The sequence below is a fragment of the Pygocentrus nattereri genome, chromosome 24 (genome assembly GCF_015220715.1).
Source record: "Pygocentrus nattereri isolate fPygNat1 chromosome 24, fPygNat1.pri, whole genome shotgun sequence".
Taxonomy (NCBI): Eukaryota; Metazoa; Chordata; class Actinopteri; order Characiformes; family Serrasalmidae; genus Pygocentrus; species Pygocentrus nattereri.
Genome location: NC_051234.1, coordinates 12,612,840 through 12,639,522, shown reverse-complemented (window position 1 = coordinate 12,639,522; position 26,683 = coordinate 12,612,840). Strand labels below are relative to the sequence as shown.

Sequence of the window (26,683 nt, the reverse complement as noted above, 5' to 3'; positions counted from 1 at the left end):
AAGAAAAATGTCGGATATGGTCTCTTTGAAGGTTCACTCATCAGGTTAAAGGGCCAGTCTACCCAGAAATGTTATATTCTCTATAATGCAATGGGTAAAGTGATTGATTACGTAATACAGTTGTGTCAGTTTGAGTCTGCAGGGGAACAAAGTCGATCTGTTGATGTTTGACCTGTCTTAAGGGGGGGGGCGTGGTTATGTAGGGGTTGGTAGGGGGTGTTGTTTATATAAGCTCAGTGCTGATGACCATCTACGCTCAATGTGTGTGAGCGGAGTAGAATGATGGATTTGCAGAGTGTATGTGTGCTGCTGGTGCTGCTGGTGTCTGCTGACGCTCACACAGCACCCCCTGCTGGCCTGGAAGAGATCCACAATGAACTACAGCAGCTCCGGAACATCACTCAAGGTAACCGATATCTCACAAAAGAAGCCAACTTGGAACGATATTACTGAAGTTGATTCCTGTTCACCAGTTTAATTTCATGTTTCACCTTAAATGGTGCATTAAATGTCCTCTGTGTTTGTGCATGTGTTCACAGAGCAGGCTATGGAGCTGACCGCTCTGAGAAGCAGACTGGATTGTGCAGAACAGCAGCTGAAGGCTCAGAGAGGTCAGTGTGCACTGTTCATACAGTCTGAGCTAGAAGAGGCTCACAAATCCACTTTGAACTGAAAGCAAATAAACTACTATTATGAAAACTAAACCCTGTTTCTGCACCAAATTTAAGCTCAGTTTAAACTCTCACTGTCTCTAATTCATCAAAGCTAAATACAATCTGATCAGTCACACTGACAGTTTTATTACTGATCAGTTTAGTCTTCGCCGTATCTGTATGATCAACCTCATGTCTGGTACATTAGAGAGTAAATATTTAACAACCTGAAAAAACACCTGATTTGAGGTTAATTAACCCAAACTACTATCAGCAACAATAACGCTAATTATTTGTGCAGCACAAAGTGGATGTGTTCATTTTACATGCACATTAATTAGAATATGGAATATTTGCAAAGACATTTTATACTGTGCTTTTGTTTTATATTATTGACTCTGCCCACAAAGTAAACAACACACCTAGTGTTGTACACGGCAATGATACGTTGAAATACGATATTTTACACTAAATCACATCATTCCACCATCTTAAAACACTAAGATGTTCAGTTTATTTTTTATTTCTTATTTTATTAATAATTTCAACACTAAAGGGGAACAGTACACTTACTCATTGACCTCAAACTCTACCTACGAGCTCAGCTATTGGCTCATGAGCTGCTGAATGCCAGTTTATTGGCTCCCTACCAAAACATGCATTTACATTAGGGTGTGCTTCATGTAAATGATATGTAAAATAAGGTGCTGACAGGCTCATGCTTGATTTCATGCACTGAAGTGGACTGCACAAATTTCTATACCGTAGGAAAGTTTTATACAGCAGGTTTGTACATGTGTCTTCATAAACATATTCATCAAAGTTGAAAAAAGGGAACAGTCAAACCAACTTTGATTAATATATTTATAAAGTAAATGAGACGATATTGATAAACACACACTAAAGTGAGAGATGTGCTTCATTTGTAACAGAGTAATAAAGGATCAGTCTTGAGTTAAGGTGCTTATAAGGCCCAGATAAGAACACAATATACCTGTTTCACAAAAGAAGAACTCAAACTAATGTGACATTAGAAACTGTGCATGAAAACAATCACTTTATAGTCTGAGAACATCAAAGCATTTGACAGAACTGGAGTGTTTTTAATATGTTATTTCACAGCTTCTGTATGATGAAGTTTCTATGTGGGGCCTGTGACTCAGCACAGTGTGCTGTGTGTTTAATGCTGTTTACTGTAGAATGTGACGTTCTAATCTGCTGTCTGTGTGTTTAGAGGCTCCTAAAGTGGCGTTTGCTGTGTCTCTAGGCAGCAACGGACTCGTCTCCACCAAAAACTCACACCAAAAACTCATCTATAAAGATGTCCTGACCAACGTCGGCAACGCCTACAGTCCAGAGACAGGTATCACTGACACACAGACCTCACACACAGCCCAGAGACAGGTATCATTGACATACACTGACCACACACACAGCCCAGAGACAGGTATCACTGACATGCACTGACCACACACACAACCCAGAGACAGGTAGCAGCGACACAAACTGTTCACACACACTGACCACACACAAAGGCCAGAGACACGCATCACTGACACACAATGACCACAGAGACAGATATCACTGACACACACCGACCACACAGAGACAGGTATTACTGAGACACACACCGACCACACAGAGACAGGCATTACTGAGACACACACCGACCACACAGAGACAGGCATCACTGACACACACCGACCACACAGAGACAGGTATTACTGACACACACATCGATCACACAGAGACAGGTATTACTGAGACACACACCGACCACACAGAGACAGGCATCACTGACACACACCGACCACACAGAGACAGGCATCACTGACACACACCGACCACACAGAGACAGGCATCACTGACACACACCGACCACACAGAGACAGGTATTACTGACACACACATCGATCACACAGAGACAGGTATTACTGACACACACACACACCAATCACACAGAGACAGGTATTACTGAGACACACACACACCAATCACACAGAGACAGGTATTACTGAGACACACACCGATCACACAGAGACAGGCATCACTGACACACACCGACCACACAGAGACAGGCATCACTGACACACACCGACCACACAGAGACAGGTATTACTGACACACACACCGATCACACAGAGACAGGCATCACTGACACACACCGACCACACAGACAGGTATTACTGACACACACACCGACCACACATCACTTACACACACACACACACACACACACCCACCCTGACCACACAAAAACAGGCATTACTGACACACACTGACGACACAGAGACAAGTGTCACTGACACACACAGGGACAGATATCACGGACACACACAGTGACCACACACAGACATATCACTGACACACACAGACCACACAGAGACAAGTATCACTGACACAGACAGTGACCACACACACCAACCAATAATAATGACTCATCATTAGTCGCATTATTAAGTGTAGTTACTCACAATATATAACACTATTCTGTGCAGTTAACAGAAAATACTCACCATTTTGTGGTGTTAATCTCAATTATTCACATTTATTTGTGGTTAACTGCAATTAGTCACATTATTTTGTCCAGTTTATCACGATTATGTGGCCTTGCTTACTCATTGTTTTGTGTCGTTAATCTGAATTGTGTCAAAATAGCATTATACAGCTTATTTGCTGTTCTTGTGGTTCTGATGTAGAAAGTGTTCTCCTGTGCTGTAGGTGTGTTTAAAGCCCCGGTGCGGGGTGTGTATTTTATCCGCTACACCGCCACAGCGCCCACCGAAGGCCTGATGAGCGCGGTGCTGTATAAGAACGGCGAAGTCCAGCTGACGGTGCACGAGCCGCCGGCCGGACCAGGCAGCGACACTGCATCCAACGGCGCCGCCCTGCTGTTAGAGCAGGGAGACGAGCTCTACATGCAGCTGTTGCCGAACTCACACCTGTGGGACAACGCCAGCCACCACAGCACCTTCAGTGGCTTCCTGCTCTACACCATGTGACCCCAATGAATTCTGGGATGTGGAGTCCATGCTCTCCTGATCCATCAGCTCATTAAACAGCTCTAAGTTCATGTTCAGATCTGATCTTTCTGCCTTTACAGATCCAGATGTGTCATTCATGTGAACATTCTCCCCGAAAACACACATACAGGCCTGCGAGGACCCATCAGGCCCTTATTAATAACGCCGGTTAGAATCTCTATGGAGAAAATGAACAGTGTTTCAGAAAGTCTCCACCTTCTCACCCTGCAAAGCAAAACCTGATACAATCTGTCCTACATATAGTTTCTCCTTCTTATGAGGCCTTTAAACAGTCAAAATACAAACACTGCTGCATAAACAGTGGGGTCTAAAGTCTGACAGCGCTGGTGAAAATGCTTTTAATTGCACTATGTTGTAACCTAATACAAATATCTACATTACACATAATATTATCAGCATAATAATTTAAATTAAAAGTAAAATCTTTAAAATTTAATATGAATTTCAGAACTGTGTCTGTCTGTCTGCCCTGCGATGGACTGGCGACCTGTTCAGGGTGTATCCTGCCTCCCGCCCGATGACTGCTGGGATAGGCAAAATTCATACTAATATTTAAAGGTGTTACTTTTAATTTAAATTATTATGCTGATAATACAAGTTGTAATGGAAATCTGTGTATTACGTTAGAACATAATGCACATTAAAAGCTGTGTAACATGGGATATGATGGACATGAGATTGGGGGATGCGAGTGGTTTCACACAGCAGCAAAACAATCAAATCTGTGATGGAATCAGGAAAAAAAAAAAAACATAAAATGTAGGTTTATCCTGGTTACGTACAGCATGCTGCATTCTTCAAAACCAAGATTCTCCATGATAAAAAAACTATTTTTCCCCATTTTCTTTAATAAAAGAGTTTAGCATAGCATGTAAACAATACGCTAAATGTTCGAACTCCTCAGTACAGACAGTCCATATACAGGAGCTAAACTGCAAGCACAGCTTGTTTTTAATTCATTTTTTCTGTGATGTCATGAGAACCAACTCATTTACCTAGGTAGCCTACAGCAGTTTAGCCCCGCCCACTCACACTGATTCGTTTCCATATACCAGTCTTAAAGGCACAGTAACAGAAATAGCCTGTTTGAATGTAGTGAAGGTGGACATGGAGATGGTTGGTGTGAAAGTAGAGGAGGAGAGATAGGGCAAGATGGAGGCAGATGATCCGCTGTGGCGACCCCTTAAGGAAGCAGCCGAAAGAAGAAGAAGAAGAACAGAAATAGCCTGTTTGACTGTAAAAGATAAAGAAAAGCTGGAAAATGGTCATTTATGACTGTTTTTGGTTCATAAAACCATAAAAAACATAAGAGCTCAGAGGAGAATCCTGTTGGTTTATCTGAAACGTTCAAACAGTGTAAAGAGCAGCTGGAATTTATTTATTATTATTTAATTAACAATTAAAATCAAATGAGTATTTTCAGCCCAAAGTCATGCAGAAACCCCGGTCAATGTGTATGAGCTGAGGAGAATCTCTGAGATACAAGACTGTCTGTGGATCTGCAGAGTAAAAGGCTCTTTAAAAACATGTGGACTGTCATCTACAGCAGAGAAGCTCAGGGCTGTTTTAGCTCAGAATGTATGAAAATAAATGAGCAGTGATGAGTTTATGAGTGTCTGTTCATACTTTCACCACCAGATGGCACTACAGCATTAAAAACTGATCATCAGACTGTAGAGAGAAGCTGCAGGCTTTAGTACTGCTAAATTAATGACCACCTCATCACTCACACACACTTGCTCACACTCTACACAGCACTGTTCTCAAACAACCACAAGAAACATAACAGGATCTAATGCAGCGCTTAATTATTTATCTTATGTCTTTGGGTTATTCCATTATACATTTTTCAGTATCTACTTTGAATTATTCAGCATCTACTACAAATAATTCTGTATATGCTATGAATTATTCAGTATCTACTATGAAATTTGGTCTTAAAGAAACACTTTTAAGGTCACTGAACTCCTTACCGGCAGAATCTAAACAGAATCTTCTCAAACACCAGAACTGGACCGGTGCTGCCCAGGATGGTAAGCGGCTGACCAGCAAAGACAGAATATGCCACTCCAGTCAGAGACGCTCCGAACAGAGACTCTATAGCACTCTATCAGAGAGATCGAGAGAGAGAATTTATATACACTCTATCGTCTGTGTACATACGTGTGTGTGTTTATTTATACATACATACATACATACATACATACATACATATATATATATATATATATATATATATATATATATATATATATATATATATATATATATATACATACACATATATATATATACATATATATATACACATATAAATATATATATATATATATATATATATATATATATATATATATATATATATATATATACATACATACATACACACACACATATACACACACACACACAGTGTATCACGAAAGTGAGTACACCCCTCACATTTCTGCAGATATTTAAGTATATCTTTTCATGGGACAACACTGACAAAATGACACTTTGACACAATGAAAAGTAGTCTGTGTGCAGCTTATATAACAGTGTAAATTTATTCTTCCCTCAAAATAGCTCAATATACAGCCATTAATGTCTAAACCACCACCAGCAACAAAAGTGAGTACACCCCTAAGAGACAGTTCCTGAAGTGTCAATATTTTGTGTGACCACCATTATTTTCCAGAACTGTCTTAACTCTCCTGGGCATGGAGTTTACCAGAGCTTCACAGGTTGCCACTGGAATGCTTTTCCATTCCTCCATGACAACATCACGGAGCTGGTGGATATTCGATACTTTGCACTCCTCCACCTTCCGCTTGAGGATGCCCCAAAGATGTTCTATTGGGCTTAGGTCTGGAGACATGCTTGGCCAGTCTATCACCTTTACCCTCAGCCTCTTCAATAAAGCAGTGGTCATCTTAGAGGTGTGTTTGGGGTCATGAAAACACTGAAACACTGCCCTGCGACCCAGTTTCCGGAGGGAGGGGATCATGCTCTGCTTCAGTATTTCACAGTACATATTGGAGTTCATGTGTCCTTCAGTGAAATGTAACTCCCCAACACCTGCTGCACTCATGCAGCCCCAGACCATGACATTCCCACCACCATGCTTGACTGTAGGCATGACACACTTATCTTTGCACACCTCACCTGATTGCCGCCACACATGCTTGAGACCATCTGAACTAAACAAATTAATCTTGGTCTCATCAGACCATAGGACATGGTTCCAGTAATCCATGTCCTTTGTTGACTTGTCTTCAGCAAACTGTTTGCGGGCTTTCTTGTGTACAGACTTCAGAAGAGGCTTCCTTCTGGGGTGACAGCCATGCAGACCAATTTGATGTAGTGTGCGACGTACGGTCTGAGCACTGACAGGCTGACAGGCTGATTGAAGAGGTGGGGGGACCTCTTCAATCTCTGCAACAATGCTGACAGCACTCCTGCGCCTATCTTTCAAAGACAGCATTTGGATGTGACGCTGAGCACGTGCACTCAGCTTCTTTGGACGACCAACACAAGGTCTGTTCTGAGTAGACCCTGCTCTTTTAAAACGCTGGATGATCTTGGCCACTGTGCTGCAGCTCAGTTTCAGGGTGTTGGCAGTCTTTGTAGCCTTGGCCACCTTCATGTAGCGCAACAATTCATCTTTTAAGATCCTCAGAGATTTCTTTGCCATGAGGTGCCATGTTGGAACTTTCAGTGACCAGTATGAGAGAGTGTGAGAGCTGTACTACAAATTTGAACACACCTGCTCCCTATGCACACCTGAGACCTAGTAACACTAACGAGTCACATGACATTTTGGAGGGAAAATGACAAGCAGTGCTCAAGCTGGACATTTAGGGGTGTAGTCTCTTAGGGGTGTACTCACTTTTGTTGCTGGTGGTTTAGACATTAATGGCTGTATATTGAGTTATTTTGAGGGAAGAATAAATTTACACTGTTATATAAGCTGCACACAGACTACTTTTCATTGTGTCAAAGTGTCATTTTGTCAGTGTTGTCCCATGAAAAGATATACTTAAATATCTGCAGAAATGTGAGGGGTGTACTCACTTTTGTGATACACTGTACATATATTTACACACACACATTTTTACACACACACACACACACACACACACACACACACACACACACACACACACACACACACACACACATATATATATATATATATATATATATATATATATATATATATATATATATATATATATATATATATATATATATATATATGAGAGAGAGAGAGAGAGAGAGAGGGTGAGAGGGGCTGAACACATTTCTATTAAGTTCTGATATTTTTATCAAATAAAATCACAGTTTCTGCTGTAGAGTCTCACTTTAAGAAATTCAAACTCATAATATTCCCTGTGAAGGAGATCATTTCTCCACAGTGGAAAAACAGATATTTCAGATTTTGCTGCTCAACATACTAAACCTTTAGCCTGTACTGTACATCCATGTGGCCAAGGTATAAAATTTAAAGTTGAAACTCATTAAAATTCTTCAAATATGAATGATGTCACCGCTCACTCTGTCTGTGAGTCAGATACTCACAATGTTGTTTTTGGTAATGTCTCCCAGCAGCCCCCCGAAGGTGATGACGGGGGACATACAGGCGCAGTATAGGAACAGGATAGAGGCCAAACACTGCAGACTCAGAGCGTCTCTGACATCACTCCAATAAAACGGAGCCTTACGCCGGACATCCCACACCAAACCCCCAAATAACCTGAGAGAGAGAGAGAGAGAGAGAGAGACAGAGAGAGAGAGAGAGAGTGTAAGAGGGACTAAACACATTTCTACATTTCTAGTTCTGAGAGAACTATTAATGATTAGCAAACATTGCTTAAAAACAAGAGAAACGTCAGCATGTTTAGCATGTTCTGACAGACTGTGATACACTACAGGAAGTGTAGGGGGCAATATGGCTTCTACTGTTTCATTTAAAAAGTCTCTATAATATTCGTATGATCCACATAGTCATTCTGTTATACTGTAATAAATTAGGAAGGAAGAAATGTAATGTAGATTTTCAGCATTTACTTATTTTACTATAAATATTAGGAACAGGAATTAGGGAGAGCAGGATGGTGTCTACAGAGGCTCATCTCAAAGCCTCTCTCTCTCTGTAACCCAGCCGTTTCTGAACGGTGGAACCTATGGTCCACATAAAAGCGTGGCAGTGGCTAAATTTACCTGCTGTACTGTGGCTCTCTGGCACAGCCTCGGCTACATTAAAGCCCCATTTTGAACTCCGTCTAATGCTGCTTTAATGAGGCAGCAGCTCTGATCCTCTCCCCACACACACACAGTCATGCATAAACACACACACTCACGCACATTTACACACACACACACACACACACACACACGTGGCCTCATCAAAACAGACTTACAGCAAATCCATCACCGCTAACGTCCAGACTCACACTGATCCACCTCCTTCAGCCTCCGTTTCCTTAGTTAATGTGATAATGCAGCGCAGTTTTACAGCCACAACCACCACACACAGTGCTGGGGTCTGCAGGGGTCTCAACATTGGACCCTCGGTAAGGGAAAGGCTAGAATCAAAAAGTTAACGTGGTATCTCATAGGTTCTGTAGTAAAGAAAATGCTTCTGTATGAAGTCATTAACACTCAAAGAAGCATTTGCATGATGAAATGGTACACTGCATGGTGAAAAGGGTCTTTACACTGATGGAGAACATGTACATGGTTCTATATAGCACCAAAAAGGGTTCTTCAATTGCTTCACATCACAACAATAGCAGAACCCTTTTTGCCACTATATGGAACTCTTTTGAAGAGAGTTACACAGAACCATGTACAATACATTCTCCACCAATCTGAAGAACCATATCACCATGCAGAGAACCCATAAACATTCAAATTGTTCTCCAAGTGTTCAAGACTTTAAACAAAACCATTGTCTTTACTAAAGAACCTTTGAAGATCCCTCGTTTTTAAGAGTGTACTGAAGACATGCCCCCCTCCTTAATGTGCACTTCTGCTTTGAAAAGTTTTGTTTTATTCAATCACTACAACATTGCTAATTTTGCTAGTGTCTCTATGGGAATACCTATATAATAGCACCACATTAACTGAGGTGTACTTTCACACGTGCAGTGTACTAACCTTCCTGTCCTCTGTAGTTCAGGGCCTGTGTGATGATCCTCCCCTTTAATGCTCTCCGATGGTGGGGTGGAGCCATTGGGCACCGGGGGCAACTTCCTCTTCTCCTACAGAGACAAAAAACACATACCATACAGTTTAATACACACACACACACACAAACACAGCGCACACACAGACACTCACAGACGTACAGCACTGACAGGCAATGCTTTACTACTGTAGATAAACATTAATCTACTATTGTCCACTGAGTGAAGGGGTCAGTCCTCAGCCCTGCCCCCTTCTTAAAGGTGAGGTCAAGAGTTAAACAGAGTCTGCTGGGTGTAATAATGTAATGAAATGGGTCTGAATACTAATTTACTGTTAAATTGGGCTGCAGCGTCTGAACTGATGACCATTTCTGCTGTAACACATTTCAGTCTTTCTATGTCATCAGTGTAAAGAACCAAATGAAGAATTGCCAGCTGAACATCACAGGCTTGTGTATGCTGGAATAAGTTCTCTCCTGCTGTTCTAGAGCAGGAGAACCAAGTGTGGCGAACCTCCCACTCTACTGTTACTGCTGCTTTCTTCATCTCTGATGAGACTGATGTTCTGACCTTAAAACTGATGGAGTTATTGTTGATCCTTTAATTATTTTTGCATTCCAAACTAAGCTGCTCACCAAAACTGCAGAATTTCAACCTGAGGTCACATTTTTTCCCAAATCATTTCTTTTGGTTTGTATTGCCTTTTATTGCCTTCACTCCCAATCTCTTTCGTGGTTAATAACAATCATGATAATAATAAATATTGTACATATTATTGTGCTTTTCTTGTGCTTCACTGTTGGTCTGGGTCTGATGCTCCATGTGCACTGATTAATAAAAAAGGTGTTGTATTAATATTATTATTATTGTTGGTAGCAGTAGAGGTAGTAGTGGTAAAGGTAGCAGAAACAAATTTTTTTTACACTGAGCACCATAAAGCACCCCATCCCACCCACCACTGGGTCCCTGCTGACCTGTGAAGGGACGTTTTTTGGGGGCTCAATGCGTATGGTGGGGTCCCACTCTCCTGGGGGCAGAACGGTTACCTGGTCCAGAAACTCATCTATCCCTGAGAGCAGGTCATTTCGGTCTTTGGCTTTATACGCTACATCATGGAAAACCTGGAAACCATGGTAAACAAACAACATCAAAAACAACAACAACAACAAAAACAACAATAACAGGAGGGAAAGAAGATGAGGAGATCAGAGCTGATCATAATGAGGGTTATTGATTATATCAGTAATGGAGAAATCTACTGTATAAAGCTGGATTTAACTGAGCAATAATGAACCCTTTCAGATAATCTAGAACGCTAGTAGAATAAAGATAAACCAAGACTCATTTTAAAAAGAATCTATAAAAAAAGAACTAAAATAGTGTGTAGTAATTAGTGTACAGTAAGTGTATAAAGTGTTTACATTAATGGAAAGATCTGGGTTTGGGCTGATGGTTTGACTTAAAGTGTGGACATTGTACCTCGTCGGTCATCAGCGTGGCGATGGACCGGCCGATCTCATGGTACTGAGATCCTTTACCAAATGGGCCAAGCAGCAGAAACAGAAACCTGAAACACAACAACAAAGCCGAGCCGTTCACACACAGCAGGAGAAAGCTCAGGGTACAGGAACACTGGGGTCCCGCAGTTTAACAAAGAGACCCTGTTTATTTACTCTGAATAATATCTTGTTCTTTCAGCTCCAGTAACTCAAAACGCTTTTATTATATATCAAGCATGCAGGGATTAAGCTGACTGGGGGAGACACAGGTTGTTTACATTGCCTGGAAGATGCCACTGTCAATCTTCATGTGATTAGACAGGCCACACAGCAGCAGCCGGAAATTCTTATCTGCATTTAAAATATTATTAATATATTTTATATTAATCTAACATATTCCTGGGATAAAACACTGGTAAACACTTTCCTCCATATCAAGCCTGTTACTGTTAAAACAAACATGTAATCATTAGAGGCCAGTAGGGCTTCAGCCCGAGTGTGTTGGTCAGCTGTGGTGTTTATGACCGAATATTTTGGAGAGCTGAGGGGGTTCAGATAGAGATCGCTCTCAGAACTCTCAGTACTGACTGGATCACTCCTCCTGTGCTGCAGGTAAATGTGTTACCTAGTGGGCACTGGCACCTCAGTGAGGCCAGAGAGGAGGATGGCGGGAGACAGTCTGACGAAGGCAATGATGGGACGGTCCAGGAAATCCACCTCCCCCACCAGAACATTCGACGCCTCCGCACCTGGAGGAATCTTCCTCATGAAATTCATGTCCACCTGAAGGTCAAAGGTCACATGGTTAGGGTAAGCATGGAAAATTATACAGGATAATTCAAATGATATTATAAATCATATCTCTACTGATCTGTTTTTCTGCGCTGTTCCTCAATCTGGCAGCAGCAGTCAAGTTTTCATCTTTGAACAGGTGGTTTAGTACACTAGGCAGCGCTCTGTGTTACTGTCTATACAGAGAGAAGTCTAAGAGCGAGATATGCTCATGTTTTTTTTTTTATATATAGGACACAATATTTCCCATGTTGAGGACGCTGAGGACATATTCACTTATGTTCACTTCATTTTCACCTAAAATCAACAAAATATGAAATGTTAGTGCTGCTGTTCGAACTTTCGCACGTGAAAACTATCAGGTTCCGCCCACATTTCCAATATCAGTGCATGTAAAAGGCACTAAAAAGGTGTTTAAAGGTTTGGCTTTGTGTCTCCGAGCCATGAGGGGACTGAAAGTTCCTCCACAGTGAGCAGGACGTGGTGGTTTACAGCTTGAGTGTGTGAGGAACAGTGCAGTGGAGGTGGCCTCGTTAAATCCAGCAGGGTTCCTGTTCTGCACACTGCTCTCTGCTACTGATCAACTTTTTAAAGCTAACTTTAGAGCGGTTCCCTCATGTTCCAACACATCCAGTGTTCTCCTGCTTCTGATGCAACTACAATAAGACTTATTTAGCACCTTTTGCTCACTGTGTAATTCCAATGTGGGATATTTGTAGTTTTAAGATCTAAAATAAAAAAAAAAAAAAAACGTAAAAATAAGAGAAAACCCCCTTTATGTGTGTCCAAAATTCTGATTGGTGCTGTATGTTCACATGAACCCTAAATAAAGCTTTTTATCATAAATGACACAGACAGATATGAGAGGAAAGCTCTGCGCACTGAAACGTGAGTTCCAGACTGATTGCACAATATCTGAGCAGTGAAACCACAGGCATGTGAGAAACAGGAGGGTTTCGTAACGAGAGATCATCTGATTCCTCAGAAAGCCACACGCCAGCAGAGCAGGGCTTGTTTTCTCATGCTAATGCTAGTTTGCTAACGTGTTTCTGCACTCATTGGAAGAATCACATAAAACAAAAACTTCTTACATTGAACACAGCCATCACAACAACTATCAGCACTCGGGTCCTCATCATCTCCATCCACACGTCCTCATAACAAAGAACACATTTACTACAGACGCCTGTATATAAACTCAACTTACTGTGAAAACAGCCATTAAGATATTGATTTTTAAAGACATATTTCTGAGATTATTTCATATTATTTTATTCTTATTATTCTTATTATTATTTGAATAAAATTATCCACTTGCATATGGAAAGAGAAGGTTATAGTGAAGAAAAAGGAGTTTCCAAAACTGATTAAAAGCTCAAGTGAAAATAGTGTCTCCTAACAACCACCTGGAAGAGCTGGTTGACTCCCAAACTGCCCCTAATCAGATAACCAGCACTTAAACCTTACATCTTTGAGAGAAAGGACCAATTCTGCTGCTGAACAATGGACTGAGTCACCCCAGAGTCCAGTCCTCAACACCACCAAATGTACCTGATTACTTCAGAAAGGTTCATTAACAGATGTCTGTTTTCCATCAGACCGAAAACTTCTGTTGCTCTGAAATTCAAACACACAAACCTGCAGATACCCAAACAGCGCACAACTGATAAAACCCTGAACGTACCAAGCTTCGCTTATCAAGCGCTCCTGACCGCATGGCCATGGATGGTCACAATTAAGGTCAGATCACAACTAAACTCACATTTGGATCTGAATCCAGTTTCACGTTTATAACTAGAACTGGAATCACTTCTGTTTACATAAGAAATTATAATTCACTTCTGTTTACATCAGGATCTGAATTTTACTTTTTTTTTTTGAACTTCTATCTAAACCTGAATCTGAAAATGTACTTATCTTCACACTTATAGCTGTTCAATCTGCATTAAGCATGCAAAATACAAAGAAATAAACAACAGAAATGAATGAAAACTAACAATTTGTAAAATTGTGTAAAAAAAAAAAAAAAAAAAAAAATCTACAAATACCAGGGAAACATTGTTGTACATACACATTTTCCGTTACATCTAGAGGCCTGAAAACTATTGTCCAGTCACAAAATCAGAAATCTGCAGAGGATAAACAAACTTATGGTGTACTTTTATCAGTCATCTTTTTACTGAGTAATGCTACTGATATTGATGTACAAATAGACAATTCATGCATTTGGAAAAATGATTTCATTTGGAAAAAGGATTTTGCTAAAAAGTGGTCAGAATTTCTGGAATAATCCTGCTGTACCACCACCCAGTGTAACCACTGAACGACCAATGTGTGCAAGTTTTAGCCATCAAGCAGGACTTGGACAATTGTTCATCAAATTCAAATTATGCTAAAATATCCCCCCCCTACATTCATACACTAATGTGGACTACTGTGAAAAGTTTACACTCTGCACTTTCCAGTTTTCCACTCGTTTCAGTGAAGTCAGAAATGATTCGTACAAAACTGCAGCTTTTATTACTGCCAGCGACACTGTGAGGAGTTAATCCCTCAGATCAGGACACAGAGCTCATATCAAGATCACATTAAAGACAGGGAGCTTCTCTCTCTGACGATCAAAGAACATCAATTACAGACATGAAAGAACCACAAACACAGAACAACAATCAGAAGCTGAGGCAGCGCTTCATTACATGTTGAATTATGACATCAAACACGGTCAGCAGCACTGAACACCAATCAACACACATGACTGACAGGAGCAGACAAGTGACATCACAGAGCGCCGGGGGGGCAGGACTTACAGCAGATCTCACGCAGCCGCAGCGGAAAGAGGGGTGGCAGTCCTGTTGCCGCAGCAACCGCAAAGCCAGGGACAGAGTGACAGTCACAGTTCAGGTCAGTTCACACCTGGATCTGAATCTAGGTTCACTTTTACTCCTCTCTCTACACTCAGGTCTGAATTCACACTTCTCTTACACTAGAATCTGGATTCACTTCTCCTTACACCTGGAAATGGATTCACTTCTCTGTACACCTGGATCTGGATTCACTTCTCTGTACACCTGGATCTGGATTCACTTCTCTGTACACCTGGTTGTCGGTTCACTTCTCCTTACACCTTCATTTCTCTTTGGATTCACTTCTTTCTACACCTGAATCTGGATTCACTTCTTTTTACAACTGAATTTGGATTTTCTTCTCTTTCAATTCAATTCTCACTTCACCTGAATCCACTTCCTGTTACACCTGAAACTGGATTAAAATCTCTTTGCAGCTGTATCTGGATTGATTCTTCTTTACACCAGGACCTGGATCTGTGCCCTAACCTCACTAGATCCACACACCTGCTACTGATATTTAGTTTGAAAATTAAATCAGAAATTGCACATTTCACCCTTCCACACATTTACACAGTATCTAAACACTAAAGGTTTAAGTGTGAATACATATATTCAGTTGTATGAAGCCTCATATAATTCCCAGGAATCACACCTTGATACACGGAAGCAGATACAATACCGGGAAAGACAACAACATACTAACAACCGGCGCATTTCTGAGACACACAAATCCTGTACGTGGAAAACGTTTTTTTGTGGATGATTCTTTTGAAACTCCGCTCGAGAGAAGTGACTCTTCTTTCGGGCGCATTTTCAGGTTTTGGTGCAGAAGTTTATTACGTACATGACTGAGGAATAAAGCACGGGCTAAAGCTGTTAATTCTGAGGACGTCAAATGCAAACGTAAGCATCCTGGCAGGCTATAATGACACTAAGCTGGAACATGATGAGAACCTCTCTCTCTGTACTGTTTACAGTGTAAAGAACACTGTTAGAAATGTGTGTTTAGGCTGTGTGAATGCTGGGTTGGGTTTCCTTCACACCCGCCACACACTGAGCTCCACAACACAGCTGACTCTCCCTCTCACACAGCGGTCAGATCCAGCTGTGGGTGCATCATTAAAAACTCCTGTCTCCGGGGGGGGCGAGGTGGGGGTCAGCCTACAGCAGAAACCACTGCAGGGTCAGTTCACTAATATTGACAGTACACTCAGTTGGATTCATGATAAGCTCATCACACACAGCTGCTGCAGCAAACTACATTAAATACAGTTAAAAATAATACAATAAAACTCTGAGCAAAACATCTGGTGACAATTAGGGGCATTATAACTCCTCTATAGCACTCTTATGTCTCATCAAGCCAGGAGTGAGTCATTAACCAGCTGCTCATTACTGCTTTATTATAGGGTGTTTAGGCAATGACTGTTCAAATGCAAGGCACACTTGGAGACAGGTTACAAATTTAAGTGATGAGTAGGTAAACATGAGAGTCATCTGAGAGAATAAAAGTGCTGACACAGTGATTAACGTTCAGAAACTGATCAATATAAAAATAATAAAGAGAAAACCCTTTTGATGTCCAGACTGTGGTGATGTTTGCGTGGCATGTCGCTGTAATGTCTGGTTTCGTCCTGCATCGTATTTCTCTGTTTCTGCCTTGTGAGTCTTGTTCCACATGCTTTTGTTGTTGTTATGGTCTCTGTCTCCTCTCTGGTCCCACCCCCTGGTCATCTGTCCCACCTGTGCATAGTCTGGAGCCCTGTCCACTCATTCTTTGTCTCTTTATTTCTCTTGGTTTGGTCTGTTCGTTGCTTGGTGCTATTTCACTGCTAATTAGTACGTACCATTATTCCCTACGTATTTTGCTCTCTGTTCTTTCCTTTTGATGGTTCTTTTCACTTCTTTAACATCTTCCTCATTTTGCTTTTCTTTTATTTTTGTTTTTTTTCCTTTTCTATTTTTTCCATAGGCAATAATAAAACCACTGGCTTGCACTTGCATCCTGCCTCCTTGTCTGCTTCAGCTTCCAACAGATTACAGTCATTCAGCAGAAAACTTTGAACAGTGTGTGGAATCCTCAGCATAAACAGCCGACTCTTATCCATTTACTTAAGCAGAGAACTTTGGGGAAATTGGTGGACTTTCCTGTTAAGCGGTTGCTAAGACAGTCTGATGAGATTCAGTCTAACAGGCCAGATCATTAATAGAAGCTCAGTTAATAAGCTCGGTATACATGCAGACCCTGAGATCAAATGAGGTCAAACAGGCAGATGTTAACTAGAAATCAAAGATTTTATTTAGAGCTAACAGGAGGTTATTATTGTCTTTTGGTTAGAAATCAAACAAAAATATTCACAATACAAATCCAAAATGCACAATAAATAGGTGTTCTGGAAAATGCTTAAAATGGCAATAATCAGCAGCCAGTTTACTGTCTTGATTAGTTAGTAAGCAGTTATGATAAGAGCATAATAACATCTGACATGGTGTGAAAGATTCTGGTGTGGCACTCCTGCGATACTGAAGTGTTAGTGAATGCCTTCTTCCTTTAACTAATTTCTTCATTGTGAGTGAAACGTGATAATGTAAAACTTCCTGTTGTGTGTGATGGGTAAAAGGGCCTAACTGTGGAACTGTTCTGTCCTGTTCTGTCCAGAACCTGAAACCTGATACGGTGCTTCATTTCCCAAAATGTCTGTCTCTATGACTAAAGAACACAAGGCTGGAATGAGAGACCACTATAAAACAGGAAACAATGGACCATCTCATGTTCACAACATTCATATGAAGCCATCTGATCAGTAATTAAACGATCAGACGATCAGATAACAGATTCGGAACGGCCTGAGTTACAGTCACGATCTGCAGCGATGCAGAGCAGACATCCGAAAACTCGGATATCAGCCCTTTAATACCGTCAGCGATTAAAGGGCCAGTACCAGGGAAAAGCAGAACTTCTTCACTTTTTTAAATGAAAAAGTCTGTTGTAGTACGTAAGCATGGCTAAAGTTTCAAAAATTTTTATCTGGGAGAGAAACATAGGAGAATGAAGAGTAAAAGAAAAAACGCAGAGTGATTGTGCAGCTGAAGCTTTCTTCTAGACAAGGGGTCAGAAATATTTCGTGCATGCAGCTCTTTTACTGCTCTGTTGTGGCTTCACAGCAGAATTAGATTTGTCGGTAAAAATAAAGCTCCTTTACAGTAAAATAAATCTCTGCTGATCATTCAATTCAGTTTAACAATACATTTTCTTAAACACTGGAGTTACTGCTGGTCACCATAGCAGACAACAATCTCGCCTAGCTAGTAGCTAACGAAACAGCAAACAAGAAACAAGAAGCCGGCGAATATAAAAATTTCATAAAAAGGTGAACGCTGAGAGACATTTTACAAAAAACTGTTCTGCTTTTGAGGAAAAGGTTCTTGCTGAAGATGTGAGAAAAGCAGGTTAGCTGAGCTAAAGCTTAAAGCAGAGCAAAGTAAGTCTGTGTTTTTGTTTGTTTAGACTATAGTAGTACATCAACACATACTGAGACACATTTGCAGCCAAGATGGTAAAATAGACATAAAATGTTTTGGCTCCCAAAATTGTTTGATTTTTGCTGAAAGGACAAAATGGATCTTCTTAACATTTGGGTTGCGACCCCCTGTGCAAGGTGGCTGCTAAGCTGCTGCTACACAGTTGCTATACCATCCTTAAAGCGTTGCCAGGTGGTTGCTTTGATATTCCAATTGGTCACTAATGTTCATTCAATAATTTTACCATTTTCAAAATCAGTATTTTTGTGATGTTCCAAACACCAACTAATTTATACATATCTGCCCATTATTTTTAAAGCAGTTCAGCCCCGCCCACTAACTCTGAAGTTATTAGGAGACATAGTCTGTCAGAACAGACTCATTTACATATCTCAGTCTTAAAGGCGCAGTAACGGATCAGCCCATTTGACTGTGAAGGACACAGAGAGGCTGTAAAGGATGAGGTTAATTTTGGCCGATAAGCTCTGCTCAGCTCACTGTGCAACTGTAACATCTGTACTACTGTAATATCAGGTCTGACTGTGTCTGTGTCAGAGGATCAGACCAGGGAGGAACTGGATAGAGGAACCTGCAGATCTAGAACTTCAGACTGTGTGTTCATCTTACCCTGCTGAAGTCGACAGTGCTGTTCTCTCGGCTCCCCGTGCCCCCCCCACCAGCACCGCTGATCCGACTCTCGCTCGGTTTACTGTTCTCCAGGATCCCCGGGGCCGACTGAGGTGAGGCCAGTAAACCTAGAGAGAGAGAGAGAGAGAGAGAGAGAGAGAGAGAGAGAGAGAGAGAGAGAGAGAGAGAGAGAGAGAGAGAGAGAGAGAGAGACAGAGACAGAGAGACAGAGAGAGAGAGAGAGAGAGAGAGAGAGAGACAGAGAGAGAGAGAGAGAGAGAGACAGAGAGACAGAGAGAGACAGAGAGAGAGAGAGAGAGAGACAGAGAGACAGAGAGAGAGAGAGAGAGAGAGAGAGAGAGACAGAGAGAGAGAGAGAGAGAGACAGAGAGAGAGAGAGAGACAGAGAGAGAGAGAGAGAGAGAGAGAGAGAGAGAGAGAGAGAGAGAGTGTAACTATTCTAGAAGCTAGAAGTGATATTAGGTAGGTTTCTATTAATTATCTAATTATATATTAATTAACATTAAAGACACCATCATAGTCATCACTTCTCATTTGGTCATTGTGACTTCCAACAGCTATTAATCATGATCTCTCATTTTTATATAAATAATTGCATTTCACAATTAAATTTTCTGTTCTTGCTCATTGTATACATCAATCAAACCAGCCAATTGAACGAACACACACACACACACACACACATACACACACATTTCAGTTAAACACAATCACATGTAGCAAAACGTAGATATATATTTGAGAGTTAAAATATAAGCCAAAAAAAACCTTCACTCTCCAAGCAAAATGCTGAAAATATTAAAACAGCCTACACAGTTAACGAACATTACTCACCGCTGCCCTCTAACTGTGTAAGGGCTCAGAGTCAGAAGTTAGAACCTCTTTGTTTACATTAGTTCCATGACATCTCGGTGAACATTTACTGTTTAATTTTTTTCACATTTGCCTCAATGCAAAATATTTACAATCTGTTTGCTATGAATTCATATTACAGACAGGGCTGGATCCAGCTTATCAAACCTAAATGCTCGCGCATCAAAACGCTGACCTTATGGATCGTGATGTACGTCCACCTCCAGATAAGAGTGAGGTCACTCAGAGCCCACAGCATGTTTATAAACACACATACATTTGGCACAGCTGGTATAAACACATTGTAGGACAACAATAACACCACTCAGACCACAAAGAGAGAGAATGAGAGAGAGAGAAAAATATAAAGGCTCTCTCCATCAATATAGTATCCTTTCCTCTCCTCCAGAGGGCGTCTGATGTTTCCAAGACGTTTAACTCCTCAGTCCATACAGGCCATATATGGAAACTACACAGCCTGTTTAAAACTACTAAGCACCGACCATTCGATCTACAGCAGTTCAACCCTGCCCTTTCAGCAGTTTAGCCACATCCATTCAGCCTACAGTAGTTGAGTTATCTCAATATGACTGACATCACAATTTTAGTCCACAGAATAAATGTTTTAGTGGTCCACAGAATAAATGTTTTTGTGAAAAGGGGGGGGGCGGGAGAATCATGAATATAGGCCCTTTAACATTCAAATGCTTCCCTGCTGTGTTCACATTCATCACCTTGTTTTCATTTGTCACATTTTCCTCCCAGAACAGAAGCAGATTAAGATCACATTATTCAAAACACTGAAAGCAGAACAATAAACCAGCTTCTCTGCAGTCCCCCCCACCCCACTCCCCTTCCCCAAACCCAATTGGCTCCCTCACGAGCTTCAGGCAAACGAGAAACATGAATGAGTAGCTGAGTAGAACAGAACGTCAGAGAACACAGACAGGTGCAGGACAGGTCAGGCAGGTGAAGCAGGGGGAGAATAAAAAAGGTAGAAGGACAGCTCGAGCCAAAAGTCTAGTTTACAGAAAAAAGGACAAAATTCAAGATGAAATTCTGTTTTTTTAGCTACACTATGGTGTTTTTAATGATCACATTTCTACCAAATCATGTCATACAGCATCAGAAACCATGAAGTCGAGTCTAGTGGAGATCCTGAATAACTGCACGTGTTGAGGCACAAATATTTAGCTTCTTTTCTTATTTGAATTTTCTGTTCCACCTTAAATGGTGAAGCAGTTACATTCTGGCACCTCAGGTGTTATAATGATAACTGGTGAACTATTTAAGATGGAATGGAAAATTTAAATAAGAAGCCGACACACAGGAAGCCAATTTTGCTAAAACATCTGCGGCAGTGTGTGTATATTTAGGTCTGCAGTTAGCATGCTAACTGATGCTAACGTCTTTAGCTTCCATTACTTGTTAGCCACATTAGCCTCGCTGCTCCAGCACTAAAACGAAAGAAGCAGCTGAAGCAGTGAGCTTGTTAATTCGCACTGCATTTGGTGTAACGGCCTTCAGAAAGTGCTTCTGTTCGTCAGTGCTCCTGAATCATGCTGCATGCTAAAGGTGGATGATATTTGCCTTCTGAAGGGGGGGGCAGGAGCAGGGACTGGTGGGTGCGGTCAGGCCCCGCCCCCTTGTCCTGGTTGGAGATTTCATGCAGGTATGGCTCCTCCTCCTCCTCCTCAGGTGGGAACACCACCACCTCCGGGATGTCGTCTCTCTGGCCCCGGGACACCAGCAGCTTCGGGTGCTGCAGTGGGGGGCCGGCCGGGCACGGTGGGGGCGAGGAGTGGCGGGACGGGGGCGGGGAGTTCTGGGGTGTGGTAGAGGGGGAGTAGGTGGGGCTCAGTTGCAGGAGGCCGAGGCTGAAGGAGCCACGAGAGCTGCGAGGTGCTCTGGACTGTAGGCGTGAGTCCGGCAGGGTGGTGGCAGGGATGGAGGAGGTACGCCTCAGGAGAGACAAGCGGGAGGCAGAGAGCCCCTCCCCTTTGGGGCCAGAGCATGAGGGAGGAGGAGGTGGATGAGAATGAAGAAAAACAGGATGAATAAACAGTGGGAAAGGCATGAGAAGTAAAGGCATGAGTAGACCTGGGTGACGTTTTCCCATTTCAATACGCTCTGTTAGAGTTATTCACAATTATATATTCTTTTATTATTCTTATTAATTTGTGAATAGAGGCTATAATCATATACAGATACAAGAATATATTCATATATTCTTATAATTCACAATTAGCTGTTTGTTTTCTATTCGGTCTAAAATAGGCTTAAAACTAGGCAGTAGGAAACATAACAAATAACAATCCTTATCAAATTATACGGAATATTATACTGTAGTCCTTTGTGTCCAGTTCCAGTCCTTGACGTCTTAAGCCTAACTAAAAAGTCTTAAGCCATCACCTTTTAGCTCCTGCTCAAACATACTCACTAAAAACAAGGTTCTGTCTCACATAGCAGGTTCCTCTTAAAACTCTTAAGAGAGTTCCTAATTGAGTCAAACAGCCGTGATGATTTAACAACTTACTGTTAATCCATGTTTAGACACTCAGACTCTGATTAATCCTTGTGCACAAGAAAACATGACGTTTATGATGAATAGCTAATCGCATGAAAATCGCTTGTTTATATATTTTTATGTTTATATGTTTACAGAATATTTATATCTCAATATAAATTCCCAATTATATCCCAATTCAAACAAAAAGCTCAAACACTTGCAGAGAAAAACCCTCCACACTTTCACAGCACAGTGCAATACCTCTGATGTCCATCACCAACAGGCACAACATCCCAAAATGTATTAAAACTCAACTCACAGTTCCAGGAACTACAACAAACAACATGCAGCAAAACCTTACATACACTCTCAAAAAAACAAAAACACACAGTTCTTCGAGGGCTATTTAGTAAAGAAAACAGTTGTACATAGAACCATAAACCCCTCAAAGAATTCTTCTTTAGATTGGTGGAGAATGTGTGGTAGATGTTTGGAACCTGTCTGAAAGGTTATACATCCTATATATAAAGGCTATATAGCACCAAAAAGGGTTCTTCCACTGTAACAAGCTTGTATCGTAACAAACGACAGGACCATTTTTGGTGCTATATAGAACACTTTTCAAAAATGTTCCATACAGATCCATCTACCACACGTTCTCCATGCAAAGAACCATTTATTCATGCAAAGTGTTCTTTGACGGGTCCTTGGTTCTGTATAAGACCATTTTCTTCACTAGAGAACCCTTGAAGAACCATTATTTTTTAAGAAGTGCACAGTTCTCTACTTCAAACACCAAACATCTCACATGGCACTTTGTCCAAGCAAATGGACTTCAGATGCATGTCATGCACCAAACAGTCCCAGCACTGAGCACAAAAATCAAATCCCTATCACAACAACCTGCCAGTGCTAGACACAAACACCATCAACACAAACACCCCATTTTTTTGGGTTTTGATTTTGTTGACAAAAGGAAGATTTGGAGACGAAGAGGTGATTTGGTGAAGCCTAAACTACTAAGTTTGTGATTGTTCAGAAGAAAGTTCCTCTAGAAGAGTGGCTGGAAAAAACTGGGGTACAGCGAAGCATCTCACCATTCCTCTCGAGCAAGTGCGGGTCGGAATGTTTCTTGCCTATGTCAGCGAAGGAACGCACAAGCGGGATGCGGTTACTGAGCTTCTTCTCGTTCTGGTGGTGATGCCTCTTCAGCATGGCCTCCCGGACCTTCTCCATCAGGGACTCGTCCAGCTGCTTCTGCGCCACCATGCTGTCTATGATCATATCTGAAAAACATTATGTACAGTTACACCAGCAGATAAACATAACCTTCATAGGAACTCAAGGAAAAACAGTACTCTGAATTTGAAAGAGCAAAGAGTTTTGGAGCCACTCGGCACACAAGCCAAACATGTGTTTTTAATAACTGCAGTTGTGCAACATCTGCGTGCAAATGGACCGATTCACACAAAGCACAAAAAAACAGACAAGGCAAGGCCAGCTCAGAGAAATCAGATCCTGCCTTCAATATCAATCAATACAAAAGTAACTGTTACATAAAACTAAAGGTTAATTGGGTTCAACCTTCACCAGGGAAAAGCTTAATGTGGAACCTACCAAGATCTAGAAGAGCAAAACCTAGTATGTAATTTTCAGGGAAAAAGTATGTCCTGTGATTTCTCAGGGAAAATGGTGTATCCTATGATTTCAGGGTAACGGCTGTCCTGTGAGTCTCAGGGTAATGGTTGTCCTGTGAGTCTCAGGGTAACGGTTGTCCTGTGAGTCTCAAGGTAACGGCTGTCCTGTGAGTCTCAGGGTAACGGTTGTCCTGTGAGTCTCAGGGTAACGGTTGTCCTGTGAGTCTCAGGGTAACGGTTGTCCTGTGAGTCTCAGGGTAACGGTTTTCCTGTGGGTCTCAGGGTAACGGTTGTCCTGTGGGTCTCAGGGTAACAGTTGTCCTGAGATTCTCAGGGTAAATGTTACCCTGTGATTCTCAGGGTAAAGGTTATCCTGTGATTCTCAGGGTAAAGGTTATCCTATGATTCTCAGGGTAAAGGTTGTCCAGTGATTCTCAGAGTAAATGTTACCATGTGATTCTCAGGGAAAATGTTATCCTATGATTCTCAGGGTAAAGGTTATATTTTGATTCTCAGGGTAAAAGGTTGTCCAGTGATTCTCAGAGTAAAGGTTAACCTGTGATTCTCTGGGAAAAGGCTAACCTGCGATCTCTTCGATGGTGTTGGCCCGCATGTCCAGCAAGACGGTGCCATTCATGATGCAGCTCCGAAGCTCAAACAGGCTGTGCAGTGACAGAGTGGCCACATATGGTTTACTCCACCGCTCCCCACCATCCTCCACATCTTCTTCAAACTTCAGCCACCTGCACCACATTCACACATACATTGTCCAGCAGTGTCTCAGATGTTCAAACACTAATTTTACTTCATGGATCATTGAAATAAGGATTTTCAATAGGCCAATTTTAAAATACAAAAAATTTGTAAATCAATTGCAATTGTTCAAACACTGAGAATGTTGCAAACCCATAAATTCATGTTTACATTTTAGATTAAGTTATTTTAGCGTTTTTTTTTCATCTAGATGAAATGGCTGTGGCCTTTTAAAAAAAGTCACGTGGTGCGACCATGATTTCTCAAAATGAATTCATTTCCTTGACACACGTAACTTTTTTTTCACAAGTTCTCAGTAATAAAAGTGTTTAGAAAGTGTTTAAAAGACTTTGCATTACTTTTGAGTTTTATAAATAATGATCTCATATTTGTTCTGTAATGTCTCAGTCAGCTTCTAAAATGAAGTAACAGATTTATTTTTCCTGCAAATCGCATAAAAGCCATTAACTCAAACATGCTGCATCAGCAATTAACATTTCAGCCACAAAAATTAAATATTTTATTTTCAATTTAATACACTTATTGCTATACCACATGATGAGGAGTCGCTCCAAATGACATTAAAATCTTTAAAAATCTATTTAAAAAGATCAACAAAACGAAGATTTGTCAAATGTTTCATAAACTTTTTTACTAAAAATCTTTAGCATAAATGCAGCACATTCACGGCTTAGTTTAGAACAAACTTTTCATTTGACGTCATAATGGAATAAATTCATTTCGATTTTCAAATCATTTTGATCAGAACCAAAAAACCTGCATTTGTAAAAGTGGGTGACAAAACAGGACAAATTCTATTTCTATTATACTATTTTTACATATGAAACCTTTCCTTTCTATTTTTTCTTCAGTACACCAGTAAAAATATTCACAGTAAAAAATTACTTAATGTGGTAACAAGTAAATAACTTGTTTTATTTACTAAACAATTACTTTGAATGAATTTTTTTTAATCACAGTAAATTTTAAAGCTGAATACAGCTAATTGAATTGTTACCACAAAGTTTTTTTTTTACAGTGTAGCTAAAACAGTAATGTAATACAGCATCATGACATAAATCGGTGTTGTATTTTCATTTTGGACTAATGATAGATGACAGCAGATGCAATGTTAACAAAAACTGCTTTTCTCCAGGTAATGAAAAAATAAATTTTTTAAATAAAAAAAAAAAATTACATTAATTTCTCTTCCCCAAGCAAGGTACTCTACTCTTTTCTCTCTCAGAATTAACACACTGCCCACGATGAGAGATATTTACAATGGCATCATTTGAATATAAAGCACAAAAACAGCCAATCTATGACGTGTATCTAATATAGAAAACGCTCTGCATCGGTCACAACACATATTTGGTCGCACCACATTATATTTTCGAGTTCAGTCAAAATTTACCAGCACAGAATTGGCCACTGAAAGAAAATAAGACAGCTTTCCACAAAAGGTAACTATGAAATTTATAAAGAAAATATATATTTGTAGAATAAAATAATTTAATATCCATTATTTTTTTGAGGTCATACCACATGATATACAGAACTGGCAACAACATGCCAGCCATTAAAAAGGTTATTTTTTCGCAAATTTCAGAGAGACTTACAAATCTGCTTGCTGCTTCCATGGGTCTTTGGCAAACTGCTATATGATGCAGTCTCCTGTTTTTGAGATGGTTTTAACATAAATGTCTCAATTTGGCCATTTCTTCATCGTTACACCACATGATATTTCATAAAATT

At 40.7% G+C, this 26,683-nt stretch overlaps 2 protein-coding genes across 6 annotated transcripts in view; one reads left to right on the top strand and one right to left on the bottom strand.

Annotated features, from left to right (window-relative positions):
* slc4a7 (solute carrier family 4 member 7) overlaps window positions 1-26,683 on the bottom strand; it is a 92,169-nt gene that overhangs the window by 18,832 nt on the left and 46,654 nt on the right. For 3 of the 5 annotated variants that reach the window (XR_005129592.1, XM_037534124.1, XM_037534123.1), the window contains exons 5-14: window positions 24,758-24,918; window positions 23,636-23,824; window positions 21,620-22,027; window positions 19,157-19,284; window positions 11,995-12,152; window positions 11,350-11,437; window positions 10,845-10,991; window positions 9,842-9,945; window positions 8,261-8,435; window positions 5,671-5,804 (exon numbers count right to left, since the gene is read on the bottom strand). Coding sequence is in view for 4 of the 5 variants with exons in the window: in XM_037534124.1 (XP_037390021.1) it covers window positions 5,671-5,804; window positions 8,261-8,435; window positions 9,842-9,945; window positions 10,845-10,991; window positions 11,350-11,437; window positions 11,995-12,152; window positions 19,157-19,284; window positions 21,620-22,027; window positions 23,636-23,824; window positions 24,758-24,918 (1,692 nt within the window). In the remaining variant the exon portion in view is untranslated. The remainder of the gene's footprint in view (window positions 1-5,670; window positions 5,805-8,260; window positions 8,436-9,841; window positions 9,946-10,844; window positions 10,992-11,349; window positions 11,438-11,994; window positions 12,153-19,156; window positions 19,285-21,619; window positions 22,028-23,635; window positions 23,825-24,757; window positions 24,919-26,683) is intronic. The other 2 variants (XM_037534125.1, XM_037534126.1) reach the window with 2 other exon arrangements.
* Window positions 61-4,758, top strand: LOC108431057 (complement C1q-like protein 2). Its single transcript, XM_017703949.2, has 4 exons — window positions 61-406; window positions 540-611; window positions 1,888-2,016; window positions 3,375-4,758. Exons 1-4 carry the CDS (start codon window positions 280-282, stop codon window positions 3,653-3,655), a joined length of 609 nt encoding a protein of 202 aa, XP_017559438.2. The 5' UTR covers window positions 61-279; the 3' UTR covers window positions 3,656-4,758.

Excerpts from the sequence above, each read along its gene's own strand:
- LOC108431057 (XM_017703949.2), top strand. The coding sequence starts at position 280 with ATGATGGATTTGCAGAGTGTATGTGTGCTGCTGGTGCTGCTGGTGTCT. Across the intron at positions 407-539 it reads GCTCCGGAACATCACTCAAG|AGCAGGCTATGGAGCTGACC; the intron begins GTAACCGATATC and ends ATGTGTTCACAG. Across the intron at positions 2,017-3,374 it reads CGCCTACAGTCCAGAGACAG|GTGTGTTTAAAGCCCCGGTG; the intron begins GTATCACTGACA and ends CCTGTGCTGTAG.